Raw genomic sequence first — 21,669 nt, 5'->3', positions numbered from 1 at the left:
CCAAGAGACTTTAGAGCCTCAAAATGCCACTATGAAGCCAAAATGAGTCATTACACTGACTGACTGCATTATGCCGTTTTAGCTGTAATTTAATAGTTGAGGCCAAAACCTCAGTTTTCTTGTTACCTAATAGTTGAAGATCTCTGGTGAACACTTGGTCCTAAAACCTCACTCCCTTACTACGTATACCCCACAATCGCAGAGTTATTAAAGAAGCTGTAGATAGAATCGTCAAGCCAAACAGGGGTCGACCAGATATGCCTGACTGTACTTCTCTACTGTCATAATGTTAGAGTTCAGTGACGTTAGCTGTTGTTAACAGTGGGGTGCTTTGGTGTCTGGACCCAGTATGTTGTTTTCCAGAGTACAAGGACTCTTTCCAGGAAGGGACTAATGGTAACAGGTGCCTCTCAGTTCCCTCTGAACCTGGTCTGCTGTGACGTTCAGCTTGAACTGAGTTGTCAGGATTGCCAGTGCCTGTTGAGGTGTGAAAGTGTGACAGGTGCAGGGTTGTGAGTAGGGATGTTAACCGATGACCGTTTGACCGATGGTTGACCGTATCAACGTTAACCGATCAAAGTTGTCGGTAGTCGGTAAAAAAAAAAAAAGTGATCTCTAAATTAGGCTATTATAGACAGTGGACTAAACGCTACTACAGTTAGCCATCTCATTCCAAGATCTTTTTGTGTGAAGTGAACAAATACCTCACACTAAATTTTTTCATAACTCGCATGTTTGTACTTAATAAACCATAGACTGTAAAGTAATAAACCAATAAAAACATTTGGCGCGAGGTCACAGCGTTTGGGTTCGCGCGCTCACAAGGTTTGCGAAAAGGCTACAGGCTAAAACACTCAGGGTTAGAGCCAGGGCAGACGACAGGATGAAGCGTGCAAAGAAAAGTAGTTTGTGGGACCATTTCACCAAAAAGAATGACACAGATGTAAGTTGCAACTTGTGTGATACAGTGCTTAAATACAGTAGTAGCACATCATCTATGATGTATCACCTGAAAACGCGACACCTGATGATCATCATCTTTCTTTATTGTTGTTAGCACTACCTCAAACTAAAGCGGCGTCTCTTCGGAGCTGTCATTTTCTTAAATGAGCCGCGGCAATGTTTCAAATGAGCTTCTAACGCTAGACAAACGTCCAACGCGATCACCTTGTACCCAAACCATTTCGAAACTAAGGAGCCATTTGTCCTCCGATTACATACAAGCTCCTCGGCGCCGTGTTTGCGGGACTCATGTTTCGCACTGTAGGGGATTAAAAAAAAGTGACGTGAGTGGAAGGGCGGCAGAGAGATGCGACAGAGTTGCGAAATTGCAGGCGCGGCTCGAAATGGCTGTTATTTCAAATAGCGTAGCATATTTTAAACTAATCGGTTAACCGGTTTCAACCGGCTAATGAGGCTCGGTGGTCGGTCAAGAAATTTTTTAGTTTTCGCCATCCCTAGTTGTGAGTGAGACTGGCTGTTTCTTACTAGCTAAAGGCTCAGAGGGAATGGAGGCAAAAGGTATTTAGAGCTGTGAGGTCTCGGGGACCTAGTGGCCATGGGTGGTTGGATGGTGAACCACAGAGGACCTTGAATCCATCCTCTTAAAGAACTGGTTCTGCTTGTTGGCCATCTCCATATTCTCCTGTGTTACTCCCACCAAAACAGTCCTCCACCTTATTGTCCTGCATCTGCACTCCACCTTTCTCCTGTAGGGGTCCCTGCCCTTTCTCAACTTTGGTTTAAATTTTCTGTATGCATTCATCCCCTCCCTATCCCCCTTCTTTAAAGGTCATTTGTATGACCAGGGTATGTTGTTGGGGAAGATGCATACTTCATCGGTGGAGAAGGTGTTGTCAACACAGGTGTTAATGTTACTGTTAGTAACACTGTCTACCATGCCATCAATCAATCAGGCAGGTTACCAGAAAGTTGCTGGTTCAATCCCCACTAAAATGATCACCACTGTGCCCTTGAGTGAGGCCCTTCAGGTTTCTCCAGACAGGTTGTCACTGTAATAAGTTCACATTGCTGTTACATACAGACATTACATGATAGACGGTTCATGGTTTCACAGACAGAAAAACTGGTTTCACAGACATAAAAATGCTGTGCTTTTGTGCATTTTGGAGGTGTTGACGTACTTATAATTTTAGGTGCACCTGATCGTGTTGACAGCAGTTGTTGCATTCTAAAACCATTGTGTGTTGTACATCATGCAGGTGATTACCTTTGAAATGTGAAGCATTTTAATGGACTTAGTTCAGAGGTAGATTTAATATTTCATTTGACGTGAATGAAAACACGTCATGGACTTAGAGTCGGTTTAATGTATTGCATTGTTGTGTACCTTAGTGTTGGTGGTTCAGTAGTCTCAGCCTCAGACGTCACGCCCACGGACCGTTGGCTGAACATCTGATGCATATGACACACTTATCTGGAAACACTTCAGGAGTTTCGAAGTCGCGATCTGATTGGTTGAATTCTACAGGATGTCCGTGAGACGTTGTGTTGCATTCCACAGTCCGCTGGAAATAAATGCCGTGACACCAAACTCCCTCATGGAAGAAGAACGCAGTCGTGTTTAATATTATGTCAATGAGCGCTTACCAGGATCAACTAAGCGCTGGATTTTCAAAAGTATATGAAATTCGCGGTTCCGTTCTTGAATGAATAATTCATAGATGCATGCCTGTCTGGCGTTGCAGGGACATTGGCATTAAATTTTCACGCATCTAAACATGACACGGAACAAACCGAACTGTGATTGGTTATGTTACATGTCAGTCAGACGTCCTCTTGGGCGGTCCTTGACCAATGAAAGCTGCGATAGAGTCCAGACCTTCTGCCGTCAGTCTTAAGGTCTGGCTACGCGAGACTAGTGGTTCAGTTGTCAAATACAGAGCTGAGAACACATCTTTCCAAAAAATCTCAAAGAGTGACCTAAAGTGCCACTCAAAAATCTCACTTAGACTAGAATTGTCTTAAATATGATTTATATCATATTCAAGCATGCCCATTTTAATTTTATTGGTTCTGAATCAACACCAGGTTCATGTTGAACATTTTAAGGGTATGTTTACATGACAGCGATGTGCTAAAAATGGAAAAGTTTTTGCTTTGCGTTTTTCGTTTACAGATGACAGCTCTGTCAAAACAATCCCCATTCACACAGATTCGCAAAAACGAATAAAAATGCTGTATTTTTTTGTTTAAAATCTGTGTCATGTAAACAGCCCCTAAGAAACACAATTTGGACATGCTTTAGTTTGGGTGAATCAGTTGTCAAAGAGGGAAAAATCTTTGAAGTAGGCTATCTCTGCTGTCAGTACCTGTGGTTGGGCCTGTAAATCTGTATTCCTGCATCCCGCTTTCTTCCCCCACCTCTCCAGTCTCCAGTCCAGTGGAGCGAATCTTAACATGAGGCGCACCCCGATCAGTATCTCTGCTCCACACAGCTGGCAACATCTGCTTCTGAAAGGGAGATAAGAAGGGCTTGGCAACTCCACCCTGCCACGTTCCACACAGTGTCCGTGCCCGTCTGCTTCCTGCTCCAACAGACCATTACCAAACCCAGCCACAGAACCATGGCACGTCTGCCTTTTCCATATCTGTAGGACTCTCTCCCATGACTCAGGGATTCAGCATCTGCCTGTACATCATAATGCATTATGAATCTCTGCTCTCGGTCTGAGTAGCTTTCGCGGTTTCATGTTCATGGGATGCGAGTTTAAAAGTGCATTTAAAAGTTAAGTGGAATGAAACATAAATTCAGAGTACAAAAAGCAACATTATGAGTTTTCTCCTTCTGAAATTCAGTATAGCGTTGAATTACTTTTGGAATGTGATAAAGATCCTTGAATGATAGATTTAGGACCTGTGAGACTTTGATTTAGGAACTACACTCTGAACTATGTTCGCTGTAGATGTTCAGCTCTAGCAAACAGGATGAAAATTTGCAAAATGGAATCAAATGCTGAGTGATTGAACTCTATTTATTGGGGCCAGTTGGGGAATTTAAAATGAAACAGATTCTTCGTTTTTAGGCTTAGGGCTAGGGTTAGGTATTTAAACAACATTCGTATAAACTGTACAAAATATTCTATGATATCAGGGCAGGTGTGTCCAATCCTGCTACTGGAGCGGCCAGGCAACTGTGTCCTTAAATGTGTCCTGAACAGTTAGGCTCCAACCTGCCTAAAATCACTTGCCTGGATTTATAGTAATCCTGAAGACTTTGAATAGCTGGTTCAGGTGTGTTAGATAAGTATTGGTCCAAATCTCGGCAGGATAATGGTCATCTAGGAGGTTTTGGGATTAGGGTTGTTGTTTGGCAAAGATCTTCATCCAGGAACATACAGCATTACTTTGGGATTTGCATTACTAGTTATAATAGAATCATGTTAAAGCTATTTCTAAACAATATGTAATCCAAGTAGTGATCAGAATTGTGGCTGTGGGTAAAATTACTTCCCTTTATGTTCACCAAATGTCATATAATCAAGGGGACATGTGATCCTTGTCATCATACATGGCAGATAGCAGAGAGAGTGAGTGGTACGTTGTTATACCTGAATAGGCCCCAGCTGTAGGGCCTGTTAAAATTTCAGTGTACTAAGTAACCGGTGACAAAAGCAACTGCTGAGCCCAGCCTTTTGTTTTTGTTCTCCCAACAAAGTGCACAAGCCAACCTCCCCCGGTGTTACAGCACTGGGGACATGCCTGCGCTACTGAAATCCATCAACTAGGCAGAGGCTACTGACAGACCCGGGAGTTGCCTGGAAACTACTTCATAGCCGAGACGTGAACTGGGAGATTTTGGTATTCAGCATAGCTCTCGTTGTTCACAGTCTCATTCCTGCTGCAGTGCTTATCTTGTCTTGAAAGCATTCTTTCCTCCTGTGCTCAAATCTTTCCCTCTTTTCTCCATCCATACTTCAATTTTCATCCACTCGGATCGAGTTGTTTTATTGGTTGCTGAAAGTTTTCAAAGGCATTTTTGTTTTGGAGGAAGCTGTAGTGATTTATGAGATGGGTGTGATGACTAAATTTTTTAAGGTCTTACATTCCCTGAGATCCTAAAACTTAGTCAGCTGCTTTGCTTTTTGCTGCCTCCAAGCATAAAGACAGCACACACAAAATAAGGGAATATTGATTCTTAGTATTGCATGAAATTAAAGTCTACATTTCTCTTGGCTGCTCTCTTGGAATATTTCTTGTTTTCACTACTTTTTGCAATGCATTCTTGGATGGCCTTCTCTGTGAAAGATAAGTGATTCTGCTTTAGAACTTGGACAAAATAAAGTTACTTAAGTCAGCACATGTTTGCTGCCTACTGTTTGGAACAACTTGTGGTGCTTTATTTGCTGTCTGCCTGCAGCTCACTAGGATTTGGACTCGGAGCAGAGCTAATGGGAGCTGTTTTGAGAAGTCAAGGATGTGTTTTAGGATTAGTTTATTTATTAGGAGATGTGCCATACTAGTTTTCTCTAACTAATGGTAAAAGGGTGATTTATCAGTGTTAGGCTTGAGTAGATAAAACCATATGACTCAAGCACCAGGCTGTGAAAGGCCAGCGCTTGAATCACCCCTCAGGAATTGTCTGGTATTTTTGGCATTCAAGACGTGAGAGTATTGTTGTTGTGCCTTTATTTTCTTTTTCGTAATCAAGCTGCTATAAATAGAGCAGTGTCCTGGACACTCCCAGAGACTTTTGGAGTATTTAACTACTGGCTTCTCAGTGTGTAAGTTGAAACAGTTGAAAATTCTGACATCAAAACTGGTATGGCTGCTTTAAATGGTTACAAAGGTCATCTTTTTTTCCTTTTCTTTGAATGACAAGTCCAAACCTCACAGCTTTTGCATTTAAATCGCCCCACCACTAACCAAAATAACAACTGTAAAGATTAAATTTACCACTGTGGGAAACTGGAGCCCTTGTTCATTCTTTGTTTGACTGGTCATATCGCAGCAAGACGCAGGTACACACAGTAATAAAACATGCATACTTCTATGACTACTACCAAAATCTGTTTTATCCTACAACTCACAAAACACAGTTCTTACGCTGACATTGCCAGGGAAACATGTCATGCTCATCTCTACACTAAAAGAGACAAAAAAAAAACAGCCATCTGATGTAGCTAGTAAAGGATTATGTTCTTTTTAGTATTTACCATGAATCTGAGTGCTCTCCAGTGAAGTCTCTGTTGAGTTGTGCTAGCTGTGAGCATCTCTCATAATCTCTCTTTCTACAGTCTTTCTTTAAATCTCCTTCTTGCTTACTCTCTCTCCTCCCCCATCATGAGTGTAAACACACCCTGCTGCTGATTGGCTACAAGTGTGTTGTGTCACTCTCAACAGCGTTTCTCAAAAATAGCTTACTGCACATTACATTTTGCTTGATTTTTCTTTAAGCAAAGCATCATTTCTCATTTTTCTCTTTTGATTATGCTGGCCTGGATATGTTCTGGGTATGTTTTGTGGGAATGGCTATTAACAGGAACATTTGAATAGAGTTTTCTCTTCCGAGGTATTCATTTTTCAGGAATTAATGTGTGTATTGTAGAGTTGATATGGATTTCTGGCTATATACTGTTCTTTGGATTGGCTCTAAACGTAATATTGAGCTCTTTGTCCTTCTGGTTACTGGTATCAAATTATTTCCCTGCTGGACGCTTAATTGTTGGCTTGTCCATTTGGTTAAATGAACCGTCTGGTTCAGTAGGTTTGCGGCAGATATAATTGAGCTGGTGTAATTGGAGCATGCTTGAAATATTGATCTGTGAGATGATGTGGGGAATCCCACACACTGCTGCCAAACAACAGACACTGACAGCAACACCGTTGTGACAGAGCCAGTAAAGATGGGAGCACTGTCTCTTTCTCATCTTTCTCACTTATTTCATCATTGTATCAGCTTAGTGTAATTGAAATATGTATATGAGCTGTCTGTTATGTTATAAAATAGGTTCAATTGCATCATGAACAGTTGTGAACAAGAAGGATTGGGGCTCAGCGATTATATTGAAAACTGACAACTGCGCTATTTTGAATTAAAACCATTAAAAATAATTAATAGTTTTACTATTTTACACATCAATGTTAGAGTTAAAATTAGACATAAAAACATAAAATAGAACATAAAACAACATAGAATTAGAAATGGCAACTTTATTAAAATAAAATAAATTTTATGTTTGAAACTAAAACAAAAATTAAAATTAAAAATATATGTAATCTAATTCAAAGTAGTTATTTTGTACTATTTTATGGCATGGTTTAAAACACTGAATCAACAATTTGTTTGTCTTTACTTAAAAATGTTCACAGAAGTTTTAGCGTGCATATAAATACATTTAATAAAACACAGAAGCAAGCTTTTTTTTTTGTGTGCTTTTTTTTCTTTTTTTTGCATACATAAGTGTGATTGTGAAATGACTCCAGTTCAGAAGTTGACCTGTTGACATAAAGGAAAGAATGCACTGTATTTCAGCTTTATTCATATGCGATTTCAGGACGTATCGGCTACACAGTCGAATCTCACTGACGCAGAGAGATCAGTGAGAACAGTGGTATCATTTTATTTGGACTGAATGCAATGATTGAACAAACGTTTCATGGTCCTATGCACACACGATAAAATACATTAAGACCGCTTAACATAGTGATTGCTATCAGGATAGACTTTCAACCAGCATAACAAAAAAAAAAATCTGTAGAGAATCACCTTTTGCACCTTTCATAATGGTTAATCTTTGTTTAATTTATACAGTGAATATTATATGTAATGCTATTTTACATTTGATTTGATTAAATTTCTGTAGCTGAAAATTACTGTTAGATGCCAAAATCACCTGAAAAGGAGTTTATATCTTTGCTCTGTTGCATTTATTTGTGCTGGTGCTTGTAGTTTGATTATTTCTTATTTTCTTCATTTTTATTTTACTTTTTTCCCTGGACATAGCATATGCCGAACCATAAAGAAATTGTGACCCTAAAACTGTGATGATAACCAAACCATGAGAAAATTTAAACCATTACACCTCTAATATTAATTTATATCAAATAACATCAAAAGGATTTAGTTTAACAATAGATAAATAGATAGTTAAGCCCAAAAAATATTTTTTTTTACTGTGCTACAGGTAGTTGCGTGATCGTTTCTGCATATTTTAAAATGCTCCAATGAACACTGATGCTTTTCAGTTGCAAAAGCTGAACAACCACCTTCTAGACGCATAGAAATTCTTTGACTATTATTACGTCTGGCCTCAATTATATACCTGCCAGTAATGATTTAAATGACATGACATCGTCTTAGTATACGTTAATGCCATTAGTTTTCAGTGACTAACAGTAGCCTGGGGCTGACATGCAGAGTGGCATACAGAGCAAGTCTTGACTCATGTCAAGCGTGTTTCATGCATTTACACTGTCAATTGTAGAATTGATCGAGGCACGAAGGGATTGACCTGAGGAAACTGCCGCATCTGTCATAAACTCTGAGCTTTCTACGCTCACACAACCTCATCAATCTCTCTCACACTGCTGTGACCAGACTGTAGCTTCTGAAGTGTAAATCATGTTTGTTTTAGAGCCCCGGAGCCATTTTTGCACTCGTTTTTTAAATGATTAAAGTGAGGAAGCGTGTGAGTGATGTGGGTTCGTGATCAGAGTAGAAATGCTGTTGTCTGGAGGCAGAATCTCATGTCTGGGACTGCACTGCTATGCAGCCGATGGACAGCTCAGTTCAGCTGCTGGGGAATCAGCTGTTGCCTTGGCTTGTGTTCCACCAGATTATTTGACCTTTGACCCCTGACCTGCCCTTTTTTATGTTAAAATGCATTAAAATGCTGTTCACAGTTTAATATGCGGAGTCAATCATAAGTCAGCCATTCGCAGGTTGATTTCGAAGATGCACAACTTTGAATTAGTGTTGCCAAAAGTACCAACTTCGGTACTGACATTTTAACATTTTATGTGATGATACCAGCATTTCCCTCTTTTGAGCGCTGTTGAACGGATTCTTACACACCTCTGATTGGCCACTGTGTTCACGTGCTCAAAATATTTGTCTGTGATTGGTTACAATGATCAACGCTTCAAAAACATGTTTTAAATAGACATCTTTGACCCTCTTCACCAAGCGCTTACACAGATACACACGAGAGCGTTTGAAAGCAGGTGTCTATCAGGGGATATATTATGGATCCGTTGATAGATGCTTGCTTTCAAATGCTCCCTTTTGTATCTGCATATGCACTCGGTGAAAAGCGTCAAAGATGTCAGGGTATGCATTAACATCATTTTCCCGCCAGACAGCGCCCTCTCATCCGGACTGAGTGGCAAAAGAGCTGCTGCATGACTGGATTTAATGGGGGAAACTGAGAAAACGCAAATAAAACGAACCATTATTAGTTTAAATTACAAAAACAAGTATTGACATGCAGCCAGGAATCGTGTTTCCTGACATTTAAATGTGCCTGATTACGACGCCGGGGAAATGCATAAAGCAAATTTGCAACCTAACGCTTTAAATCAATATAGGTAGGTCTAAATCCGGGTGATCACTTATATCAGTGTTATAAACAAATCATATTTTGATAATTGGTCAAAAAAATGATCTGTATAATCTGTATTGTTGTATATAACTGAATTAAGAATAATTTATTGATATTTTATATTATTTTAATACATTTTCTCTTTTCTGTCCTTTTTCTGTTACTTTAAATAAAAGTGTTATTTTATTTTATTGGCTTGTATTTTTTAAGTTCAGATTCCATAAAATTATTTAATTTCATTAAAAAGTCAAATATTAATAATTAATAATTAATTAATACAAAAAAAATAATTTGCGAAATTAATAATTAAGAAAGTTTCGGTTTTCGGCCAAGTGCATCCAGAATTTTCATTTCGTTGCATCCGTATTTCATACATTACATCATTAAAGAAAAGTAAACAGTCAGTAATAACATAATAATAATAATAATAATAATAATAATAATAATAATAACATAATAACACAAGTACAAGTAAACAAATGAGCAGTAGCACAAATAAATACAACTGAACAAAGTTCAGGTACAGAAATTTTATCAAATGTAAAATAACACTGCATAGTTTTCTTTTTATACATGCAATGTAGATTAATCCTTATTAAAGTTTCTTTTGTTCATTGATTAACATAAAAGACAGATGACAACAGGTTGATTGGCTGCTGTCATTAAGACACAATATACTGTATGCGTTTTCTTTCTCACTTGTTTACGTTCACTTAAGACAAAACGGACTCTTACGAGGATATTTTGACATAATTTTGTGTGTAACTGTCCATTCAACACAATAAGACGTGAAGGAGAACTCCATTCAGTTTTTGCGCACTATATGAGTGGCTTATTTTTGTTCACATGCTTTGGATGTGTGCGCAGCACAGAAAACGCTGCACAAGTGCCAAATTGAGTTATTTTGCGTCTTCTCGCGCTTGAATGGTCACATTAAAATGCGCACACAGAAAGAAATAAGCAGAATTGGACAATGAATCAATGAAACTATGAATTTTCCTGAATTGGACATGGGTTATTTAACAGGGGTGTAAACGGCTCATTTCGTCAAAATTCACTTTGAAAAGCACATTCGTTCACCTATGTAATTCGTGTAGACCTGAAGTGTTTGACTATAATATCGGCTAGTGAGCCTGGCAATCCTGTTTCTGAATGTATGTATTGTTATATTTCAAATATAACCTTAAATAATGTTGATTATTATTAAATTAAAATTAAATATTCTAAAAAAATATAAATACATATGAAAATAACTTAAATGTACTTATTTGTACGAAATGTAAGTATTTCCTTTAAGGAAAGTATCTTTTTTTAACCCTTTGTGAGTTTGCATGCCTGATTTGATTTGATAGCTAATTAGCTATACAGTGAATTGAATCTGTGTAAGTTATTTTGGGAACTTTGATTGTTCAGACGTTCGCTAAGAGCTAGACTTTTTGAAACTTTAATTGAATAATTATGCTCTGTGATTAAGTTCGTAGTGTTTGATTTATTCTCATTCTGCTTGTTTAAACCTTGAGAATGTTGAAATGCTGCTCCATATTCAGCTTCACACTCGTGTCTGTCTTCACACTGTCATAATGGATGAACATTAGTTTTCTGCAGTTAGAGATTCCTTTAAGGTTTCTTGAAATGTATTATCTCAGCTTCACCCTCTATGGGCTGTCCATTGTGTTTATTTAAAATATCTTTGCTATTGTTTAAAGTCTGTTTCTTTGGATGTGTTTTAGTCACAGACCGCAGCATTTGCATGTGTTGTTGACAATGGCAACAAAGAAACTGGACAGAAAAAGCACTGGAGTCTCCCTTTAATCACAGTTCAGTTCTCAAACATCTGTCGTGAACGCATATCTGCATTCACAAACAGTCAGTATCATGCCTATTAGACGTTCTCTTGCCCATTGTACGTTTATGAAATTCTATAATCATCTGAGCTTCTTTAGAGCAGAATCTAAAGAGAAAGAGAGTTTTTCGTGTTTAAGCTAAACAAACTATTTTGGAATCACTTTAATTTAATGATTGAATAGTGCTGCTTAGACTATTTTCATAAAGTCTCATCCACTCTACAGCATTTTGGTCAAGCTCCACCCACTAAAGACAGGAAGCGGACATATTAAACAACAACCACAGTTGGTTTTTGCTTCCAGATCCTAAATTTTCAGTTGTGGAGAAGTCAGCCAGTCATATTGGAGCTTGTAACCAATGTTCCCTCCATGCTGCGCACATGTGCGACTGAGCACTTCTGATGTCGCGCCGCACAGAAAAAATAAAATGGCGCGCAGAGGACAGACACGAAATGTGTGGGGAAAGTCATTTGATTGTAACCTAGTAAATGAGAAATAATTGCAGTGTTCTGGTCAACCGCTGTAGAGTTAGTGTCGCTATAGTGTTAGAACCGGTGACAACGGTTTACAGGTTTCCTAAAGAGAATGATGTGAGGCAAATCAGGATTATTATAATAGTTGTGGACCAAATAGATCAATGCGAGAGGCAACGCAAATGCATAGTCGTGAAATAAAACATCAACATGTTTTAATAAAGAGTGGCTTGTTTAAGTGGTGGAAATAACAGATTATGTGCACAGCCTGGTAACAAAACTAATTTACAATTACACACCCACCACAGGTGTAGCGTGCAAACTCAAAATACCTCAGTTAAAAATGTCAGTTTAAATAGGTTTGTGTGTGGGTTTTAGGGATGTTTAGAAAAAAAGAAAGAAAAAAAAAGAATTCGCATATTTATGTTTCTTGAACATATTTAGCTAAATGCTTCATTTTTTTCATATATTATATTATATTATATATTAAAGCCTAATAAAGGGGCCTCAAAAAGGGGATTGTTTTTAGGATGCCTTGGCATTTAAAAAGTTTGAAAAACCCCTGATATAGAGAATCTTGCAAATTAATAAGCAATAAATAAACTTTTAAATTTGATTATTGATGTCTGTAGCCAATAATTGACCATACAAAAACACATTGTTTGTCCCAAAACATCTGTGTAAATGCTTTTTTTTTTTTCATATATTTATATTGTTATATTATTATTATTATTATTATTATTATTATTATTATTATTATTATAAAGATTGTTCTGAAAAAAAAAACAACTTCTGCATGAGATTTTTTTTTTAAATGGTTTTTAAATTAACAAAATTAACAAAGCATAAAGCTTGCGATTATTGGATGGGAGGCGTGCTACAACTAATCATCAACTGAAGACAGCATAGACAAATGATCAATTCTTGGGATTTAAGAATCGATATGTGTTCATCAAAATGATGATCGATTAAATTATACTCATAAAAATATGAACAATTTATTATTAATAGTAGAAGTCTGACAATTCATCATCAGCACCAAATTTCCTGATCATGGCAGCTCTGTTTGTGTTGCTGGGATTGTTTTTCCCCTGTGTGTATAATGTAGGTTCACGTTTGTACTGTACTGTACTGTGTTTGGATCTTCTGGGGAATTGAGAGAACAGGATTCCCTCAAGTTTCAACGAATGTATGTTCCTCTCACCCTCTCTCCTGCCCCCACCAGCCCATCCTAATCATAATAAAACGTGAAGAGACAGTCTAGCGTGAAGAAATGTGCGTCCCCGAGCACACTCGTTCTGTCGCTCTCATCGGGTTTATTGGGGCAGAAGGAGAGGTTGCGCTGGAGATGAGACCCCATCCTTCAAGCACTTGAAGAGAGAGTGAAAGGGGGCAATAGGACAGAAGGTGTGGCCGCTGTTACTATCAGGCTTGAGGCATGTTCTGCTGTGATCATACATATTTTAAGACTTGCCAGCCAATAGGGTTCAAGATAAGTGTTACACACAAAATGGATGGAAACAACGAAGACAATAAACAAATGGACAAATGTATACATCGTGTTTGGTTAAAGTCCAGTCTCGCACTAATAAGCTTAACAGCTCAGTGAGGCAAAGACGCTCAAATCATTTCAAATACTACCAAAACCCCACAAATGGCTCTTTAATCCAGGCTGCTGTTGGCCATCAAATGCAGGAAAATGAGGTGCTAAATGTTCTCTGAGCAGCTTAGCATAATCATTATTCCCTCTGTTACAATGGCATCATATTACAGATCTACTGCTATTGTAGAGTCATTAACGCTGCTGCTTGTAAATCAGCATGCTAATGTTGTCTTTGAGAGACGTGGCCTGGGAACCGTCTCTTGTTTGACTGAAATGACATCAGTAATAGTTTAATTGATTAAATCCATGTAGTTCTGTAGTTTTAGTTCATCTGAAATGGTTTTATGACAGGGGTAACTTGCACTGAACAATGTTACAGGTATTGTTAACACAAAAATGAACTTTGTCATAATTTATTGACACTTGTGTCTTGACCAAGCTGCTCTTTTCCATACACTGAAAGTTGACTGCCTTCCAAAAACAGAAAAAAGCACCATTAAAATAGTTGGGCTGTATATTCCAGAACTTAAAGTTGGCACGAAATGGAAACTGACCCTATTTCCTAAATGCATATTTATGATTTTATTGCGAACAATTCATCCTTTCATGTGTTCAGCATTCCAGTTGTTCAATCAATGGCACTATCCACACCAAGTTCATGGGTTCGAATGCATGAACTGATAGTAGTGTTTCCTCTTTTATTTTTCCGGTGAAATGACAGACTTCTCCCTGGCAACGTATGCCGGACTTCTCCAATTCTTATCACAAACCTTTCTTACAAAGTCTACAAAGTATTCTTACAGAGTCTTCAAACTCTCATTTAGATCTGCCTCCATCCAATCAACAACTGGTGAATTGTATGTTAACATGCATAAGAAATAATTTGTCGTTACTTCCGTTACATCGTGTCTTTAAGTGATTTGATAACTTTGTATGAGGAAAAGACCAAATTTAAGTTGTTATTCACTGATAATTGTCTTTGAATTATGTCTATTATGACAATCTATTATGACATATGTCTCTGTGTTGTCAGCTTCTGCACACAGACTGTGCACAGACCTGTGACATTCATGGCTCTGTAGAAATCTCTTCAGTGGACTCAGCCCTGCTGTTGAGTCTGTTGTTTGTCGATACCAACAAACATCATTTTTAATAGTATTTTGTCATATGGTCTAAAGGCCCTTGCACAATGAGTCTGAAATTATCGCATGCGTTTTTTCGCATTCGTGATTCGGTGGCTCTGAATTGTCAAAACACCATTCAAAATGCTTGCTACGGATGCGAAAAACGCAGAAAATCGAACCTGATTTGAATTTTTTTTTTGACGGACGAAAGTTTCGGAGGCAGTGTGCAAAGCGTGATTGACATAACGTGAGGCCGTATTTATTTTTTAACGTGCGAAAATTTCGGATGCGAATTTCGGACTCAGTGTGCAAGGGCCTTAAGGCAGAGTTTTTTTTTTTTTGCTGGAGTGCAAGTAAAAAAATAATACTGAAAGAGATTACCAAGTCAACCATTTTTCATCAATCAAGTCTTATTTTTCTTATAACTGTTTAGATTCAGAACCAGCAATGCTCAAACACATATGAATCACTTTTCGGATCGGTTCTTTTTGTAATGAAACGGTGAATCAGGTTAACAAAACAGTTGGTTTGATTCACTCAGACAGTTCAGTAAGAAAAGTAACCAAAGTACCATGACATTAATTCTCTTTTCCTCTCTCTAATCTCTTGTGAACTGGATTATGAGGCTTTTCCTGTTTCCACAAAAGCTCACAAGATAATTACAGTTTTCCCCCTCTTTTTTTCGAAAAAGAGGCCAGAGTGAATCAGATTTTCAAACTCTTTTCTCTCGAGTCCATATTTTTGTTTTTCAATTTCACTTAGCATTAAGGGGGATAAAAACTCTCCTTGATTTCCTTGAGGATTGATGTTCTCATTTTATCTCCGCTTTGATTGTTGTGGCCTGGATCGGCAGCGCTTGAGAATTTTTAAGCTGCGATTTTGTTTTTTGACCACTGAAAGCTTAAAGACAGTTTTCCAGAGAAGGAGAGCGCTGTGCCTTGGAAAAGAGAGAGAAGTAGGAAGCGTGAGGGAGCAAAGCCCTGAGAAATTTTATTTTGGCCCAGTCCTGCCCCCTGCCTTCACTCTTAGCCACCCCAAACGCCCCCTTCCCCCTCCCTCCCTCATTCACACATTCAGGAAACAGGGGACCCTGCCAGAAGCCCTTTCTGTTTCCGGGAATCAGGCCCACAGGGCTGCTGTGTAGTGGGACGGCTCTGACGTGAAGGCTATTGTTCCCGTGCGGAGCTCCATTGTGGAGGGGAAGGAACAGCAGCAAAAACAAAAAACACCCGCGGAAGGAGCTGAGAGGGAGGGAGGACAAGATGTCTGAGCTATTTCTGTAAAGAGGCTCCTTCCCAAAGTGAGGTCCGCTCGCTGATGAGATACGGCGGCTCTTGCGTGTTCGGCTGCAGAGTTTATCTCTATGATCTATCTCAGTACTCTGCCATGTTAAAGGATGACGCACAAATTCAAAAATACATGTGACTCATGAGAATGGAGGATCTGATGTCTGTGGAAACATGCAAACTTGTGTTAGATGAAAGCCTTACTGTACACAACCAATGTCTTTTCCGCTCTGTGGTCAAGGGCAGAAATCCCTGCTGGAAAAACCAGGTCACACCAGCTTAACATGTTCAGACTGCTTGAAGTGTAGTACAAAACTACATACTTTTGAAATCAACTAGTCAATGAATTGTTCTTGAATGAGACTTTCTATTTGCTTTAACTCAGGCATTTACTTAAGACCATTTACTTAACAACAGACACATTTTTACCTTTACAAGGTCGGGAACCGAAGGGAATACTTACAGCTGAATCTTATCCTTGTACAGTACATGAATCCATTTGCAAGACACACCAAACAGATTATGGGCTGCTCAACCGGCAGGGGAACGTTTAGGGTGATGGAAAGTCAAACATAAATTCATTATGCAACACCACCAATAGTGGTGCACACAGTATATAGGCAGTTACAACATAATGGTGACATAAAGGAGAGAAAATTGAGACAGAACTGCAAAAATAATGATGTAATGATCCCAAGCAAACAAGACAGAAAAATAATAATGCATGGCCTGGCCTCTGTGGGCTTGTTTGGATATGTCTGGAAACAGTCATTAGTGGTGTTTGCTGAGGCAGTATGTCAACCAGTAGAGATTCCACTATACTGTTTATCTGTGCTACTAGATTATAACTCACTAGAATATCAGTAAATAGTATGTAGTAGGCCTATATAAAACATTTCTGGGTTGAATTTCCTGCAGGAATAGCTATTTGCTATATACACTCTCCATAATTTAACTGTCGCATACCATAATGTATATAGCATGGTTATTTTGCTCACCTTTTACTTTTACTTTATCATTTATAATATATTAATAAAATGACCTATACATACATGTATTGTTGCATAGTGAGAGGGTGTGTTATAGAAGAGAGGTATGTGCCTTCTAGGTGATTGCATAATACAATTTAGCTTATTATTTAACTAATTCTTTACTAAATTAATTATTTAAAATCAACTTTTATATTAACGTGTATAAATATTGTAGAGATTTGGGTGGTGGGCTCTTTCAACATGGGCTAGTTAGAAATTAGTAATTTTATGTTTGATGTTATCCTAAAATAATGTTAATGTTTATACCACACATGTACACTACCTTTTAAAAGTTTGGGGTCAGTAAGATTTTTCTTTTTCTTGTGTTAAGCAATCATGCATTCAATTGATCAAAAGTGACGAATACATTTACATTGTTACAAAAATGTTCTATTCATCTAAAAAATCCTGATTTATTTTTTTACAGCACAACTGTTTTCAACATTGATAATAATAAGAAATGTTTCGCTAAATCAGCATATTAGAATGATTTCTGAAGGATCATGTCACTGAAGACTGGAGTAATGATACTGAAAATTCAGCTTTACCATCACAGGAATAAATTGGATTTAAAAATATATTAAAATGGAAAACCGTTTTTTTAAACTGTAATCATATTTAACAATGCTACTGTTTTTACTGTATTTTTGATTCAATAAATGCAGCCTTGGAGACTTATCTTTCATTAAAAAAGTCTAACCGATCTTACTGACATTAAATAAATCTCACCGACCTTTGGAATGGTAGATGTACCACTTTTGAAAAACAAATTGCCATTGTTAAACTTCTATTAGCCTTTTTTTAAAAATATACGTTCTTTGTCTTCCAGGTTTCCCAAAAAAGCGAGCAGGTGAGTGCCGTTCCTCCTTCCTGTTGCTCTTTTTCCTAGTGAAACGCCCTCATAGTCCCAGAGAGAAGACAGACAGCTAATGCCGGTTTTCTGCAGACAGCGATATGGGCAGGTTGAGGGTAGACACAACACTGATGCTGCCGCTGATATGAACACAGTGACACAGAATGGAAATAAAACGCTCAGATTCACAGCATTAACTCAGGCGGTAACACTTTCAGGTGGTCTCATTTGTTAACATTAGTTAATGCAACATGAACTAACGATGAACTACATTTGTTACAGCATTTATTAATCTTTGCTAATGTTAGTTAATAAAAATCCAGCTGTTCATTTTAGCTTGCTTATTTGCTTGTGAGCAGGATCCAAAGCATACACTCATCAAATGCAAATTAAAAAATGGCAAAACTCACCAAATTCTAGGAATTACAACAATCAAGAATCATAAGAATCGTAATCTGCGGCCGGTTGCATAAACTGCTTAGACTTGTCTTAAAAATTAGTAATCTAAATTTTTTCTTTAAGGCTGGTCCTAACTTTTTAAAGTCAGTTACATAAAAAGATAGGTCGGTCCAATTTGAATTAGAAAAGTATGACTGATTATCTTTTAGTTAACTGCTAGTTGGCCAAACTAATTCTTAAAGGGATAGTTCACACAAAAATGAAAATTTTGTCATTACTTACTCACCCTCATGTTGTTCCAAACCTGTATGAGTTTCTTCTGTTGAACACAAAAGAAGATATTTTAAAGAATGTTGGTTGACAGTTGACAGCATCCATTGACTTCCATTTCGAGTAGGAAAGAAAAAATACTGTGGAAGTCAATGGCTCACGTCAACTGTCTGGTTATCGACATTTTTCAAAATATCTTCTTTTGTGTTCAACAGAAGAAAGAAACTTATACAGGTTTGGAACAACATGAGGGTGAGTAAATTATGACATAATTTTCATTTTTGACTTAACTATCCCTTTAAGAAAGTCTTAACTGCACTCTTAAAAAAGGTTCCAAAAGAGAGTTGTTTTGAAGCAATGATGTAGAAGAACTTTTTTACGGGTTCCCCAAACAATCTTTCAGTCAAAAGTTCATAAAATAATTTTTTTTTTTCTTCATGTAAAGAGCATTTAAATTATCTGAAGAACCTTTTTCCACTATAAAGAACGTTTTGTGCAATGGAAAGGTTCTGTGAATTATAGTTTTTTCATGGAACCACCAATGCTAATAAAGAACCAAAGAACCTTTATTTTTATTTTAAATCACTATAGTGGCTAAGTTTATGCAACTGGCCCCTGATCGTCTTCAACCACTTTTTTTTTTTTTTTGAGGAAAATGTATCATAATTTGTATCTAAGAATTTTTTCCCCCATTTTACACTAAGTTTGGGGACGGTACAATTTTTTAAAATGTTTTTAAAAGAAGTCTCTTATGCTCATTGCTCACCAGGGCTGCATTTATTTGTTCAACAATACAGTAAAACAGTAATATTTTGAATTGCAATTTAAAATAACTTTTCTATTCTTACATATTTTTAAATGTTTTTTTTTAAGCATTCTTTGATGTGTAGAAAGTTCAAAAGAGCAGCATTTATTTGAAATGCAAGTCTTCTGTAACATTAAAAACTTTAGATGAATGTGAAATAAAATTATTCATTTCTTTAAAAAAAAAAAAATCTTACTGACCCCCAACGTTTTAATTAATATGGAGCCCCTCAAGGGACTTTGTGGGGGAGGAAAAAAAATATTTTTAAATGCTTTTGCGTTTTCTCGCAAAACGTTTGCGTTCCCATGAGAAACTTTGCGTTCACTCGCAAAGAACTCAAAAAGTTTCTGGGGGGAACGCAAACATTTTGTGAGTGAATGCAAAGTTTCTCGTGGAGCGCAAAACATGTGCGAGAGAACGCTAACAAATTTACGTTAATTTTTGAAGATTAACCTTCCTGCAAAGTTCAGCTCAAGCCCTGATCAAGTGTAACGGAGGCCAGCTAGTAGTCGCTGTGCGAGTAAACTTTAGTCTTTAGCCTCCTTGTTAGAGCGCCTGACTCTCACGCCGGAGACCCGGGTTCGAGACCCGCACGGAGCGGGGTGAGAAGGACCCGGGTGGATGGGTTACACAAGCACAACTAAACCAACTAATTACGATCTTCAGGAGCACGTGATAATTACAGACAGGTGTGTTAGATCAGGGTTAGATCTGAACTCTGCTGGTAGGTAGATGTCCAGGAACAGGATTTGGCACCCCTGCTTTAGGGGCTTCGTAAATTAAAGTAACATCAAAACAAAAATCAATGTGCAATGTGTCTTTCATTTTTTGTGACCGGTGGGAAGATGGAGACTTATATGAAATACGATTAGCTTTGCTGTTTGTTACAAGTGTGCAAAACAACTAAATAATTGCAGTCATAGAGACAAAATTTTTTTTTAAATTAAAATAAATGCAAAGTACAAATTTATTTTCTCAATTTACCTGGACAATATGCTAAAACCCACTCTGGGAAGTGCCGTCTATAAATGTATCCCCTTTAAAGTACCATATTAAAGCTAAACTCAGAATTCACTTAATGGATGACTACGCAACCATCCTGACCCATCAACATGATAGCTCTTTTGTAATTGGTGAATTCACAGTGAACAGTAGTTTGCATTGTGTTGGTCAGAAATGTTTTGTCTGCTCTCTCTGGGCCTGTTTTTGGACATGGGGCATGAGTGTGACCTTTTGTAAGTGGATCCAAATTTCCTGTCTAGTTTTTGTGTGCTGCTGGATAAGAATAGCATGATGTGGCGGTGATGGTGACCCCTTTTCCCGTTTTTGTGTGTGTGTGCGCACAGGACAGGAAGTATTCTCAGCAAGGACCATCCCCCAGACAAAAAGCCCAAAAGCGACAAGGCGTCAGTCCCCCCCTCGCATGAGTTTGACCCCACAGGTAAGAACCCGCCTGTTTGTCTCCTCTTGAAAGACATCTAAATAATGCACAACTGTCTCGCTCTCTCGTTTTCTTCATTTCAAGAATATTTTGTGGTGCAAAACTAGAGGTTTCAGTGTTTTCAAGTTATTTAGTTTGAAAGCTAACAGGAACTGACGAAGTTAATCAGGTTATTTGTAATGAAATGCATATATCTGGGTTGTGACAGCTTGGATATTGTGCAGATATAGTGCACATTGCTCTAAAGAGCATTGAACTTGCATGTCTGTAGATTTATTGTTTGAGAGATTGAATGCAGACCCAACTTGTGCTGCTGGACTGCCTCAGTCTGTATAAAGATAATTACAGCAGGAACATGTCAAGCTGTGATATCAGAGGGACCACAGGGACCTCAATCATCATTTAAATGCTGGAGTAGCACCTTGTTTAAAGGTTTAACACTGACTTTGACTTTTGGCCACCGCTGAGTAATGTGACTCAGTGCAACACTTAAAGGGGTAGTTTACCCATAAACAATAAAACCTGTCATTAAACATTATATTATTGGCTTATCTGCAACATGCACTACCGTTCAAAAGTTTGGGGTCTGTAAGATTTATTTTATATAAATGCTGTTTCTATTCTGAAAAATGCATCACAGTTAAAAAACATTAAACAGCAACTGTTTTTAACATTGATAGTAATAAGAAATGTTTATTGAGCACCAAATCAGCATATCCAGGGCTCTAGACTGCGTCTAAATGCTCGTATTTTGCTAACTTTTTTACTGTTGATGCGACTGAATTTTGTTAGAGGTCACACTGATGCCACTACCAATTTGGCTAACTAGTAAGCGCTGCTATTCTGTTGCTTATAACATTCGATGACAAATGCACCAAAAGCGGAATGAACAGCACTTCTCGTTTGAACTGCGCCACACGGACCATTGATCAGCTCGGCCCAAAAGACAGCGAGAAGATCTGGTGAGAACGTTCGAA

At 37.9% G+C, this 21,669-nt stretch overlaps 1 protein-coding gene across 4 annotated transcripts in view; it reads left to right on the top strand.

Moving 5' to 3' along the window:
• Positions 1-21,669, top strand: part of arhgef12b (Rho guanine nucleotide exchange factor (GEF) 12b) — a 79,398-nt gene that overhangs the window by 14,878 nt on the left and 42,851 nt on the right. For 3 of the 4 annotated variants that reach the window (XM_084115022.1, XM_084115020.1, XM_084115019.1), the window contains exons 2-3: positions 17,754-17,774; positions 20,598-20,692. In XM_084115022.1, coding sequence (XP_083971148.1) covers positions 17,754-17,774; positions 20,598-20,692 — 116 coding nt within the window. The remainder of the gene's footprint in view (positions 1-17,753; positions 17,775-20,597; positions 20,693-21,669) is intronic. The other variant, XM_084115021.1, reaches the window with a different exon arrangement.

This window comes from Abramis brama (assembly GCF_963993115.1).
Source record: "Abramis brama genome assembly, chromosome: 5".
Lineage (NCBI taxonomy): Eukaryota > Metazoa > Chordata > Actinopteri > Cypriniformes > Leuciscidae > Abramis > Abramis brama.
This window is presented reverse-complemented; position numbering and strand designations above follow the sequence as displayed.